The 14713-nt window shown below is 34.8% G+C and overlaps 1 protein-coding gene across 1 annotated transcript in view; it reads right to left on the reverse strand.

The window, feature by feature from the left end:
- The window catches only part of LOC306855453 (interleukin-17 receptor D), a 43192-nt gene that overhangs the window by 9423 nt on the left and 19056 nt on the right, over positions 1-14713 (reverse strand). The window contains exons 2-7 of the mRNA XM_079394190.1: positions 8202-8265; positions 6471-6596; positions 2576-2694; positions 2353-2473; positions 1488-1532; positions 1195-1346 (exon numbers count right to left, since the gene is read on the reverse strand). Coding sequence (XP_079250316.1) covers positions 1195-1346; positions 1488-1532; positions 2353-2473; positions 2576-2694; positions 6471-6596; positions 8202-8265 — 627 coding nt within the window. The remainder of the gene's footprint in view (positions 1-1194; positions 1347-1487; positions 1533-2352; positions 2474-2575; positions 2695-6470; positions 6597-8201; positions 8266-14713) is intronic.

Genomic DNA, 14713 nt, shown 5'->3' on the forward strand with positions numbered 1-14713 from the left:
TATAAATATATTACATATAATATATAGTTATATATATTATATAATATATTAATAATAATAATAATAATAATAATAACAATTATTATTTATATTATTATTATTAATAATAATACTACATTATCATTATTACAAAACTAATATATTTACTATAATTATCATTAATATATATATATATCCCATTATTATTATTAAACAATAATTACTAAGTACTAATATTTCACTAATATTCATCATAATAATTATGTAAAAAATATTCAAATGAATAATTAATAATTATATAGCATAAATAATATTTTTTTTCTATTATATAAACAACAATGATATTATATTAATATTATATATTCATTTTTATAATTATTATGCATTTTATTTGTAATGTGCTTTTCAAATACTATTGCTAGTAGTACTGTCTTTTTGTTAATAATAATAATTATAATTATTTTTATTATTACTACAACTACTACTATTATTATATAATTATCATGATCAAATCATAATAATAATAATAATAATAATGTAATTTATTAGCAATAATGATGTCATCCCTAATTTAAATTCCTGTCATGTCTTCCATTTTTTTATGTTATTTATTTTTATTTTTTTAGCCTAACAGCATCTGCTCTCTGTATGAAAAGGAGTAGCATGAACATACTTCTTTTGTGTTTCACAGAAGAAAGAAAGCCAAATGCATTTGAATGACACGAAGGTGAGTAAATGATGACAGAACATCCATTTCTGGCTAAACTATCCCTTCAAGAGAGCTAGTCATGAACCAAAAATACATGTGTCCTTAGCCAAAAGAAAGACCGATAGCCGTCTTCTAACTCCCATCACAGTTTCTAAGTGACAAAGTGCTGCTGTAAAAGCTCTCTGCTCTTAACATTTCCGTCTCCAGCACAACCAAAGCGTGGAAAGCAGCAGAACACGTCCATTTCCCAGAGCGGCAATTCGGCGGACAAGATTATATATTATTCCAGCTGTCTGGGAAGAGTATTACACGCCGCTGAAAGCATTAACCCTCAACATCTCACTTCCAGACACATCTTACCGTGTGTGCAACGCTTCAGAGCTAACAGAAGTTCATGCAAACAATTACAGTTACCCGAAACACTCCTTCTCGAAATGAGAGTGAGCATTTGGGGTGAATTATGAATGCAAATGTTAATGAATGCAGTTACTAAGTAAAATGCTCACAGGTTTGCAGCGTTTGAGTCTGAAGGGCCCCTCCTGTCTGAGCTTGTAGTACAGGTAGTAGACGGTGAAGCCAAATGTGGAAGGGGCGTGGTCAAACACAACATGCAAATTAGATCCGAGCTGAGAAACATTCAGCGTCTTGGGCTTCCAGACTGTCAGGGAAGAAAGAGAAAGAAGAGCAAGGTTGGTTTCAGCTTCATTTGAGATCCCTGTTTAGGCTGTTTCACAGCTTGGCTAACAAAAGCAGATGAATTGGATTTTACATCTTTTTTTTCTCTCTCTAAAGAACTCACATGGTTTGCAGACGAGGTTATCTGGGCCAAGAAGCACTTCACAACCTGTGAGAATGCAAGGAACAAGGCAGAGAAATTACTTCTTTTGCAAACTTTAAGTAACTTTGAACATCCATTAAGTTGGAATATGACACTATAACTGATTTAAAAAAAAAAAAAAAAGTTTGCTTTACTTTAATTGTAATTATAAATATTAATAAAAACAAAATAAAAATAAAAATAATACATGATAAATTATAAATAAATTATTCTAAAATAAAAAAAAACTAATAAATTATAATTATTCTGTATTTTAATTACATCTATAAATAAATTATAAACACTTAAGCATACATTTATGTACCAAATTATTTGTAAATATTATAAATCCTAATATTAATAAAAAAATAATTATAAATATTCTAAATAAATTACAAACAAAACAAATAAAGTATAATTATTTTATTAGTATTTTAATTATATTTATAATCACATTATTAACATTTAATATAAATTTGTAATTTTGTATACCAGGATATTTTTTATTATTTTAATTATAATTCTAAATATTTTTGTTAAAAAAACACATTAATATAAATAAGTAAATACATAAAATATAAAATAAAATAATAAAATTATGCAGGAAATATAGCATAAAGAAGTAATTATTAATGTAATTTTAAACTTTACATATTCATTAAGTTAGAATATAAAACTAATTGTTGTTATTTTGTGTACCAGAGTATTTTTTTTATTATTTAACTGAAATTATAAATTGTTTTTTTTAAATCAAATAAATATTTATAAATATTTAATAATAATAATAATTTTCTAAAAGTAGGACATAAACATGTTTTTATAGTATCGTTTCAGGTTTAACACTCACTGTTAGTGCGCAGAAAAGATGGCGGAAAGAAGCTGTCATTCAAGAACGTGGGAAACGGTACGATTCTGACCATGTAATCGGTCTCAAAGGCGAGACCAGCAAAGGGCTGAGAGCTCATCCTCTGTTGGGGAAAAATGCAAAATGGTGCCAAACAGATGAACATGAACTTAAAAATTATTTTTCCAACAAATTACAAGTCTAATACAAACCATATCATACTTACAACGGTTTTGTAAGAGAAGTTAAGCTGTCGCGGATCCTTCAGCATCATGTGCTGGCACTGCTTTCCCTCGGGATTCTTGTCCTCCAGATACACTCTGAATCCTTTCACATGTTCAATACCTAGATCAAACAGGTTCGATGAATTAAATAAGGATTAGATCATATAAAAGCACAGAAATAAATCCAGATGACTGCAGCACACCTGTGCAACTGAATGGCTTTGAAAATATTTGCATTGTACCAAGAGCATTTATAAAATTTATCAAACTTTTTCTCGTGCATTTTTAATGCTAATCAAGATTAATTTCCCTAAAAAATTAAATGTAGTCTTTTATGGCCATTTTCCACCCTTTCTGATCTGAATAAACAGGCTGTTTTTGCTACTGTACCTTTAAGAGTCTTAGTTAACTGGTGTAACTCTTGGACAAAGCGTTGAATATGCAAATGTTAATGAGCTCATGGTTATGAACATACTTCTTGCATCTTAGTTTTAAAACATTTTTACATAGCCCAGCTTTACAGCACAAGTCTGAGTGTGCAATTTCGGATGAACTCTAACAGATGTGTGGGATGTGCACAGAACTTGAACTTAAACCTGCTTAAGTCCCGCCATAAACTTTCAGGCCTGGAAACAGCATGGAAGTTTCAAAGCATGCACCATTTTTCAATCTTCCTTTCTTTCCCTCGGTTTCTTTTTTTATTAGCACCCCTGAAGACAGAGCGTGCCAGCGGAGCGTTCCCGTGCCCTTCAAAGTGTGCCAGCCTGCCTCCCTTTTAATTAGATTTCTGTCTTATCAGTTGCAGAGGGAAGAGGGGAGAAGAAAAGGCTCCCGCACACATTCCGTGTGGTTCCGATTACCACAGCGGGGAGCAGCCTGATGGGACGGGTGTAACTCCACACCTCCGCCAGCCTACAGATAGCATCAAGAGAGAGCCGCCCCATCACACAACCTTCAAAAACACCACTGGAAGTGGAAAAAAAAAAGCTGCCGAACTGGTTGTGCGCCCTTGTTTTCCTTGCTTTTTATCAGCTCTTGTAGAGGGTTGCTTTACTTTAAAGAGATTCATATCATAATGCATTAGGTATTATGAACTAATATGAAAAATAGTTTTTCAGCATTTATTAATCAAGGTTAATGCAATTTCTAGTGATGTACCATGTTGTTTTTAGTTGACGCATGCACAAACTTCACTAAACATTCATTATTTGATGCATGTTTGAATAAATTATGAAAACAAAGTTATTATTTACAAAGTATAAATATTTATATTTCAACAACAAATTGTGGTAGAAACAATTATATCCTGAAAAAGTTAATATAAACACTTCATAATTTTTTTTAAATGTTAAAAATGTATTGTTTATATTTTATTTGAGTATTGATTATTAATAAATTTGATTAATTTAAATTTATTTTTGGTTTTCAGTTTTTTTTTTTTTTGTGTATCATAAAAATAAATTGGTGCATCACAATTAATATATCAATACATTATTTAACATTTCATGAACAAACATATATTAACAAAGAATAATATTTCTAAAAGATATTAATCTAGATCAGGGATTCTCAAACTTTTTTTGTCACCTGAATCCATTTGACCTTTGTGTTTCATTTTTTTTAAATATTTTTTTTTATTAATATTTTAAATTACATTTTCATCTCATTTTTTAATGTAATTTTAACCCCCTGCATTTCCCTCATGAACCCCAGTTTGGGAAACCCTGATATAGATGAATAAATGTTGCAAAAAAATAATTGCTGTTCATTGTTAGTTCATTAAATAATGCATTAACAAATGATGTATACTTTCACTCAAAAAATTAAAACTCTATCATCATTTACTCACCCTCGTGTCATCTTAAACCTTTATGGCTTAAAACATAAAAAAAATAAAAGTTCTGAATGTTTACGCTTCACGCATACAATGAGAGAGAATGGAAAAATGACTAAAAACACCATAAATGCCCCGAAAATGTGAATATGTTGTGTGCAATTTGTGCAAATCTTCTGCACAGAGTTAAAAGGAAGCTTTTTTGTGAAGAAAAACGTCATACGATAACTGAATATGCAGTAGTGCAAATGAGATTTGGGACTTTTATGGTATTTTTTGCCCTCTTTGGAGGCTGGTCACAATATGTTTTTCATTGCATGGAAAAGGGCATCTTTAAGACCTTTCAAAATCTCTTTGAGGATGAGTAAATGATGCATTTTAATTTTTTGGCTGGACTGTCCCTTTAAGCTCAGTGCATGAGGAAAAGGCCCCACACCCAAGGCTTTCTTCTTTGAGTTTCTTTAATATACACCTGAGCTGTGTCAAGTCCTGCCCCAGTCAAAAGGATTAACCTCGAGCGAACAACAGGCCACATTGTCCTGCTCGTCAGCCCGAAGCTCGCATTACCAAGTTCAATAGCGCCCTGGCAGACGGAAGCGAGGGACATCCCCATCTTTCCCTCAGCCACACACGCACACATTCCTCCCAGGACAAAAATCACAGCGCTGCTATGTGCCGATCTATTCCTGTCTATTGGACGGATCCGTGAGACTGTCAGGGCCGAAGAATAATACGGCCCGGGAGGAGGGAACCTGTGGCTTTGATCAGGAAGAGCAGGAACTATCTTTGAAGAGCCTTTCTTTGAGCTCCTGTTCCATTCTCTCCAGGCTGGAGATGGACTAAGATAAATCACCCTCATGTGCAACCACCCATGCAACACACATGCACTTTAAAATGCGCTTTGTTATGGGTTCGTGCACGCTAATGGAAAGCACAGACACGCAGTCTGAAATCTCTGTTTTAGGACTGTTTGGGGACACAAAATCCATCGACTGAACCACCAATGGTTATTGATTTCAGTCAAGGGGAGTAACTGACCAAAGGTGGCGAAATAAATAACTGTAAGTAATAATATATATACACACATACACACACACACACATGTTGGTTTTTGTGGTTTATGGGGACTCTCCATAGGCGTAATGGTTTTTATACTGAACAAACTGTGTGCTATTGCCCTACACCAACCCTACACCTAAACTTAGCCCTCACAGGAGACTTTGTGCATTTTTAGATTTTCAAAAAAACACCATTTAGTATGTTTTATAAGCCTTTTGAATTACGGGGACATAGGCAGAGTCCTCATAAACCACCTTCATATTGTAATACCTCTGTCATACCCATGTCATTATACACATTTGTGTCCTCATAAACCACATAAACATGCACACACACACACACACACACACACACATATATATATATTAGGGGTGTAATGATACGCGTATTCGTATTGAACTGTATATTGAATTCGGTACGGGGCTTTCGGTTCGGTACGCATTACAAACCGAACGATTCGTTGGACTAATCCTATTACGTTTGGAAAATAAAAGAGCTTAAAGCGTGTGAAATATCAGTGCCACTGCACTCAACTACGCAGCCCAAACGATGTAACAGGCAACATGCTGTCTGCCCCGCGATAACCTCCCTTTGCTGGGGTGCGTCGAAAGACAATGATCTTGTATCGACCATAGCCAGAGATATCGTCAAAAACATCAATTATTGGCAATATTAAGAGGATTTGGCATTTCCAATTAATGTAGGCCTGTTATATTCTTATTTTTATTAGGCCTATTATTATTATGAAGTTACTTTTATTATTAAATTAAAAGTACAATTAATTTGCCCCGCAATAATTACCTCTTTGTGATTATTTTGTCTTCTTTTAGACAAATTATCTCATCTATACTAGTGTTAACTACTTTTGCAAAAGGCAGATTGAAAACAGCCTGTGCCTTATCTACTAACAGACAGTCCTGCACCACTGGGACTCCAGTGGAACAGAAGTTGAAGTGTCAGGTGTTTGAAAGCAGTTTCTCCAACACAGCTGAGAAGAAACCTACCGAGAGGGCTGGCCATCCAGTGGACCACCACAGCCGCCTGGCTGTCACAAGACAAATGACTGTAGGTGATGTTGTTCACTTCATGGATGGCGTGTTTCCCCAGCGGAGTCCAGTTCAGAGAGCAGTCTAATTGGGACAGAAAGAGCAGGAACACAAAGAGAGAGAGAGAGAGTGAGTGAAACAGAAAGACAGAGAGTGTTTCCCAGTGAGAACATCGGTGAGATTCTTTGGCAAGCAGCGAGAGAAAATATGCAGCCATGCGAGGAGACGCTTTTTCCCTCCCTCCCCCTTCCTTCCTTCCTTCTTTCTTTCACTTGTTTTTTTCTCCTCAGCGGCTGCAGATAAGCAGGTATAGGAAGAGGAGCAGCCGTTTGTGTCCCTCACACCCCGTCGCTCTTTTTTTTACACAATCCCTATTGTGATGCTAACCAGAATCAGGCCCGTTCCCGTTCGTAGTCACGCACAATGGGGATTGAATGCCGAGGAGAAACCGGGATTAGCTACAGGATGAGAAACTTGACTTTTCAGTGCTTAAGGGGCGGACAAGAGCTCAGGAAGCTTGACTGAAACAACATTTGGCATTAACAAGAGAATAAATGCTACATTAAGCCGAGCAGAGAGAATCAATTAAGGTGAATCACACAAAGAACATTCCCAGGTCATATTTCACACCAAAAATCACATTATATAACATACAGACAAAAGAATACATTGCTTTAAGGCGGAGTGTGTTATTTCTGTGCCACTATCATCACCAAATGGAACAATAATGACTAAATAAAATAGGTTGCCTAAATACCCTTGTAGTCTCCTATTGGTTGGTAAACAGATAGACCCGCCCCAAATGTTTTGAGAAGAAATATTGAAACATCAAAAAATGTGGCAAACACTAAATTTAAAGAAAATTAAGCTCAGATTTAGTTCTTATCTCTACTGTGACATTATTTCAGTGAAAATTAAATTTAAATTTTTTAAAAATACTTTTTGCTTATTTAAAAATTTTATTTTATAAAAATACTATATAATCATATATTTAAATTGCACAGTATTGATGCATTAATGTAGTATGTGTACTGCCTATTTTTAATTTTTTATTTTGTTGTTTATTTTAATGTATGCTGATTTAAAAAAAATTAAATTCTTATTACAAATATTATACATTATTTACATTTAATATAAAATATTATATATATATATATATATATATATATATATATATATATATATATATATATATACACATACATACATACACATACATACATGCATGAACACAGAGAGAGAGACACACATAAAATTCTACATAAATCTAATTAAATAGTTGCTAACAAATAAATTATTTTATATAAAATATAAAAATTATGCATACATATTTTATATAAATATAAAAATTAAACAAACATTTTTAATATTATTTTTATCATAATTTATTAATAATGTTTTAATAATATAGTATAGATTATCCAATGAAAATTATCATGAACAGAAACTGGAAAAATAATATTTAGAAATTGTATAATAGGAGTTTGTTTTGTGATTTTTTTTTAGAAGGAAAACCTCCAGATGTATTACAGTAATGATCATTTTAAATTAATGTCACAACAAAGAATTTATGGTGTCAAAACTTTTTTTTTTTTGTTGATTTTGGATTTGTTGCAATGTGGCATGTTTTCATCAGATCCACCCACTAACTGTATAATTATAGACAGGTCTGATTATAAAGTGTCTTACTGTCATATCGAAACGTGACTCCGAGTTTGCGGCCGCTCTCGTCGGCGCTGGACAACTGCGTTCCCTGCAGAGAAAAAGAACAGGAAACTTCAGAAAATGCTTTATTGCATAACCATCACTTCCACATGAATATACCATCTGAAGCGGACTGTAATGGCAGCGTTAGGGGCGTCCCAGAGACAAACAGCAACTTGTGTAACAGGAATGTGAGCTCAAGCATTGAAAACCAGCAGCAGTTTATGTGGTGACAGCCGAAGCACACAATCCCACAATTATGAGACTCCTGGCACTCAACAACACTGCGCTCGCTGCCAAAACACTAATATATCCCTTCAGTAACACACAACACGGCACTAACTGACCCAGAGTCAGCTGTGTGTATCTCAGGTGAGATAATGAAGGGTTACAGCTGACTCCAGAGCAGAGCTTTAAGGTGTATCAATAGAAGTCAAAACAAATAGTGTTGCGTGACAGAAGCAGACAGACGCTGCACGAGACTCGTGAGCTCTGTAATCAGCGGGCCAGATCAGGGCGGATGTGGAAAAACAAAAAGGAAGATATATGAAATAGGGATTATGAAATAAAGCAAACATATTTCAAGAGAAACAAGCACCTTCATAATTAGGCTATATATAAATCATAGAAAACTCGAAAAAAGCTGAATTACTTTATTATTTATTTCTGATATAATAAAAATTATATATACAGTTGGGCAAAACAGTATTTAGTCAGTCACCAATTGTGCAAGTTCTCCCACTTAAAAAGATGAGAGAGGCCCGTAATTTTCATCATAGGTACACTTCAACTATGAGAGACAGAATGGGGGGAAAGAATCCAGGAAATCACATTGTAGGATTTTTAATGAATTAATTGGTAAATTCCTCAGTAAAATAAGTATTTGGTCACCAACAAACAAGCAAGATTTCTGGCTCTCACAGACCTGTAACTTCTTTAAGAGGCTCCTCTGTCCTCCACTCGTTACCTGTATTAATGGCACCTGTTTGAACTCGTTATCAGTATAAAAGACACCTGTCCACAACCTCAAACAGTCACACTCCAAACTCCACTATGGCCAAGACCAAAGAGCTGTCGAAGGACACCAGAAACAAAATTGTAGACCTGCACCAGGCTGGGAAGACTGAATCTGCAATAGGCAAGCAGCTTGGTGTGAAGAAATCAACTGTGGGAGCAATTATTAGAAAATGGAAGACATACAAGACTACTGATAATCTCCCTCGATCTGGGGCTCCACGCAAGATCTCACCCCGTGGGGTCAAAATGATCACAAGAACGGTGAGCAAAAATCCCAGAACCACACGGGGGACCTAGTGAATGACCTGCAGAGAGCTGGGACCAAAGTAACAAAGGCTACCATCAGTAACACACTACGCAGCCAGGGACTCAAATCCTGCAGTGCCAGACGTGTCCCCCTGCTTAAGCCAGTACATGTCCGGCCCGTCTGAAGTTTGCTAGAGAGCATTTGGATGATCCAGAAGAGGATTGGGAGAATGTCATATGGTCAGATGAAACCAAAATAGAACTTTTTGGTAAAAACTCAACTCGTCGTGTTTGGAGGAGAAAGAATGCTGAGTTGCATCCAAAGAACACCATACCTACTGTGAAGCATGGGGGGTGGAAACATCATGCTTTGGGGCTGTTTTTCTGCAAAGGGACCAGGACGACTGATCCGTGTAAAGGAAAGAATGAATGGGGTCATGTATCGTGAGATTTTGAGTGAAAACCTCCTTCCATCAGCAAGGGCATTGAAGATGAAACGTGGCTGGGTCTTTCAGCATGACAATGATCCCAAACACACCGCCCGGGCAATGAAGGAGTGGCTTCGTAAGAAGCATTTCAAGGTCCTGGAGTGGCCTAGCCAGTCTCCAGATCTCAACCCCATAGAAAATCTTTGGAGGGAGTTGAAAGTCCGTGTTGCCCAGCGACAGCCCCAAAGCATCACTGCTCTAGAGGAGATCTGCATGGAGGAATGGGCCAAAATACCAGCAACAGTGTGTGAAAACCTTGTGAAGACTTACAGAAAACGTTTGACCTCTGTCATTGCCAACAAAGGGTATATAACAAAGTATTGAGATGAACTTTTGTTATTGACCAAATACTTATTTTCCACCATAATTTGCAAATAAACTCTTTAAAAATCCTACAATGTGATTTGCTGGATTCTTTCCACCCATTCTGTCTCTCATAGTTGAAGTGTACCTATGACGAAGATTACAGGCCTCTCTCATCTTTTTAAGTGGGAGAACTTGCACAATTGGTGGCTGACTAAATACTTTTCATGTTGGTTACACATCTAACTAACTATAAATGCAGTCTGCACGGATCGGAAACTGAGCGCAGACATTCAGTGCTATTTGTTGTTTGAATAATCAATTAATAGGACACACCAGGGCAACAAAACACACCTGTCAGTCACATGGTCCAATACTTTTGGTAACATGAAAAATGGATGGGTTCAAACAAAAGGTGCCATCTTTTAAGTTGTGTATCAGATCCAGATGTAAATACCTGTAAATAAAAGCTGAAATGTTAATCTCTCATCTCATATTCATCTTTTGATGTCAAACCCAAATATTTTCAGTCTACAGCAAAAATAAAGGAATTGGCCTCACTGTTCCAATACTTTTGGAGGACACTGACTGTATATATATACTTTTTGTTTTTTTAGATTTCCATTAATTGTGTTAGGTTTGTTTCCTTTTTTTATATTACTATTTAGATTTAATTTATTTTTATTTCAGTTTTAGTTTTTATTTATTTCCAGCTAGTAATTTTAGCCCTTCAACTTCAGCTGCCACTTCAAAAATCATTATTGTATATGAGGCACAAAATGTATATTATATAGGGTTTATAGGATTCAATACAAAAAAAAATTTTTGAACATTTCCCATGTTCATACCTAAATACAGTACCCTTTTTTGGGAAAAAATATTATAATGCTAGCCAATGATTTCCTAGTTCTTTTTACCCTGTAAAATGAAAGCAAGTCAAAACAACACAAATAAATCTCGAAAGTTGGATCAGAAACTGGATCGACACAAAATGCACCTGTTTGTTTCACTCTGGGAAAGCAATTCTCAATGCTGATCTGTTTTTATCCCGGGTTGGAGCATCTCTACTCCCCGTTCACCTCATTTTTTTCACCAAACACATAAATCATGCTGAGTTTTCCTGCAAAACGCTCCACTGGAAACCTCAACAACCACATAACCGAAGATAAACATGTCAGACGAGTTCTCTGCTGCCAATCCAGTAAATGTCAATGATATTTTGCTTACATTAGAATAAACTATGCAGCATGAGAAACTCGCTGCTTTGCATAAATCGCTTGCGGGAAACTGCTGATTAAATGTGGTTTGTAATGGTAAGTGAACAGATCTGTGGGCTTCCTGAACTAAAATTATCCAGCAAACAACCTAATTTAGCCAAAGCACTTATAATTAATGCAAACCCATGAGAGAGCTGCTACTAAAACGGTGTGAGTAAACGAGTCCAGCATATGTGCAAGAGTAATCTGTCTTAATGACATCCTCTGCCTCATTTCCACAGGATGTGTACTGATGAGGGCGAGACCTCTTGACCCCGGGTGTCTCGCTGACCCCGTACCTGGACCAGATGTACAACTATGGACAAACAGACAAACGGGGTTATTCTAGTGAAAACCACAACTATTACAAACAATTGTTACTTGAAATGAAGTTGAAAAAAGTTTACACAAATTAATTTTAGATAAGAAAAATGCCAAAGACCATAAACTAAATAAAAAAAAATATATATAATAATATATAAATAATACTAAAATAGAATGACCACAGAGGACAGCATGAATTAGTACAAATATAATCAAATACAGGTCATTATAGACTATTGGAAACATATAAAGTAAAAAATAAAAATAAATAATTCTAAGTAGTAATATTAAAAAATTAAAAAAGCACAGATAATTTAACCAAAAAATTACAAAGTACAAAAATTACTTGCTGAAAATAAATAATTAAAACGGACCTAAAAATAAAATGCAAATAAATTCAATATATAAAAAAAAAAAAAAATTACAAACTGGAAATGAACAAAAAGTTAAACATAAGTAACTCCTTTTAGTAAACTAATCTTACTAAAACAAAAAAATTACAATTAAAAAATCTGAAATGTGTCATTGGAAATTATGTGGAAATAATTTTAAGTACTAAAATTACTAAATGGGAATTAAATTTAAACTGAAAAAAAAAAAATTATTTAAACCTAAATTATAATAAAAAATGTAATAAAAATGTAATTTAACTTACTAAAAATTAAACAAAAAAAGTAATATAAAAATATAAAAATGAAAACTAATTCAAAATATGAATAAAAACTATAATAATAATAAATAACACTGAAACAGACAGAATACACGGATGACACCACGAATAAATAGCATCAAAAAATTACATTTTTAAGTTTTCTAACTTAAGGTTTATATTTAATGTTAATAATTTAAACAAACCGCATTAAAGTATTACACTAATAATTAAACGTCAGTTTTGCGAGGACAAACAACACACATTTTCCTCTGAAAAACCTACAGTTCCTGCTCAGGAAGTCCAGGAGTATTTGTGGAAAAACAACCTGGACTTTTACTGGGAAAACACTTCTGGAAGTTTACCGCTGCAGTTAATGAAAGCACAAACTAATTTGGCTCACAGCCCTCGGCCTCTCTTTTTAAAACGAGAGATTTTAGGTAGCAAAAGCCATTTACTGCCAGCAGAAGGAGGCGGCGTCAGGCTAATTCCTCATTTAGCAGCAGAATAAAGTGAGAAAGTCTGAGCTCCAGCAGCACTAATGGCTCCTGCCCTGCTGTCCTGGGGTTGTTTTAACACCGAGAGCCCAGCTGGGTCTTGAGGGTCACGGTGGACACACAGACAGCTGCTGCTGCGACTGCTTCACACCTGCAGCTAATCACTTCATCTCTCTGAAAGTACTAACAAAATATACTATCAGCTGCACCAAAATAGTGTTTGCCAAGTCATGCATCGCTATAACTAATGCTCAGAGTTAGTGTTAGTGATTTGAACAAACCATTGCATGTGACCATATACATGCATGTAATCATGCAAGAGGTGTTTTATCACTTTTCACTGGTATGCATTTGGCACATGCTTTTGTCCAAAGCGACTTACATTGCATTGCATTCATAGCATTTTATCAGTTCATGATTTCCCTGAGAACCGAACCCATAATCTTAGTGTTGCTAGCGGCATGTTGTACTATTAATACAGGAAAGTTGCAAGATTTATGATTTTTGCCTGAAATGAGTGGGAAAAATCCCAAAGACTTACTTCAAAGTAACAACACGAGTCATGACTTTTCACATATTGTATTATATATATATATATATATATATATATATATATATATATATATAATTTTGTGTGTGTGTGTGTGTGTGTATATATATATATATATATATTTGTCTGGAGTGTTTGTGAGGAAGGAAGGAGGTGTACGATGTGGCACTATGCCTCCTAACAAGCCTGTCACATTCTCCTCGACACCCTTTTATGACCCCCTGACAGGCCACACACCCCTCCTCTGCTTCCCTTTGCACCTGAGGGCCGTTGGTCCCGCTGAGTGGAGCAGGAGCCTGAGGACCTTGAGCGCTCGCTGTGCTTACGGCCCCAGCAGTCATTTGGCATCCTAAAACTTCAAATGGACAGTTTGCTGCGACTGGGGCCCATAAACTTGCTGCATCCCATGTGGCAAATGAGCAGAAATGTTGCCCGTGAGGTAAAACAAGCAGGTCAGACGGCGGTCAAACAAGGGTCCCCATGCTTTATTAGGCCTTATTAAGTGATTGTAAAAGCGGGAAGACTGTGTACCTTTTGTTTAATGACCGGGGCCATTAAACGCACCATGGAAATGAAGAGAACACACAATGACCCAAGTCAAGACCAATCTACAATTACAAAAAATACCATGGTAAAAATCCTCTGCAGCATGAGTCTGCAGACCATGCTGAGAAAGCAAAATAGTAAAAATAGGATTTTATGGAGATGTTGCATGAAAATACTATGTTTTTCTAATCATGTGCTATGGTAATCATGTAATATGGAAAGTACCAAACCACATACATGGCAGTACCATGTTTTTTTGTACCACTGTAGTATTATGATATAAAATTTTGGCAATGTTATTTCAGTATCATTGAGATTCTATACATTTTCTGTTTTAATTTTAGTTAAGGTTTTAGTCATTTTGTAGTGTTTGTAATTTTTTGTAGTTTTTATTCATTTTTATTTTATAGTTTATATTTTAATTTTGGCCATTTTGCTGTTTATAATTTTTAGTATTTTTTTTATTAATATTTTTTATTTTTTTTAATATTCCCTTTTCAATTTAATTTTAAAGTTTTTTAAATTTTGTTGTGTGTTTTTGTCATTTTTAGTAGTTTTTATTTATTTTATATATGTCTATATATTTTTTATTTATTTTTATTTCAGTATTAGTTTTGGTGG

This window comes from Barbus barbus (assembly GCF_936440315.1).
Source record: "Barbus barbus genome assembly, chromosome: 35".
Lineage (NCBI taxonomy): Eukaryota > Metazoa > Chordata > Actinopteri > Cypriniformes > Cyprinidae > Barbus > Barbus barbus.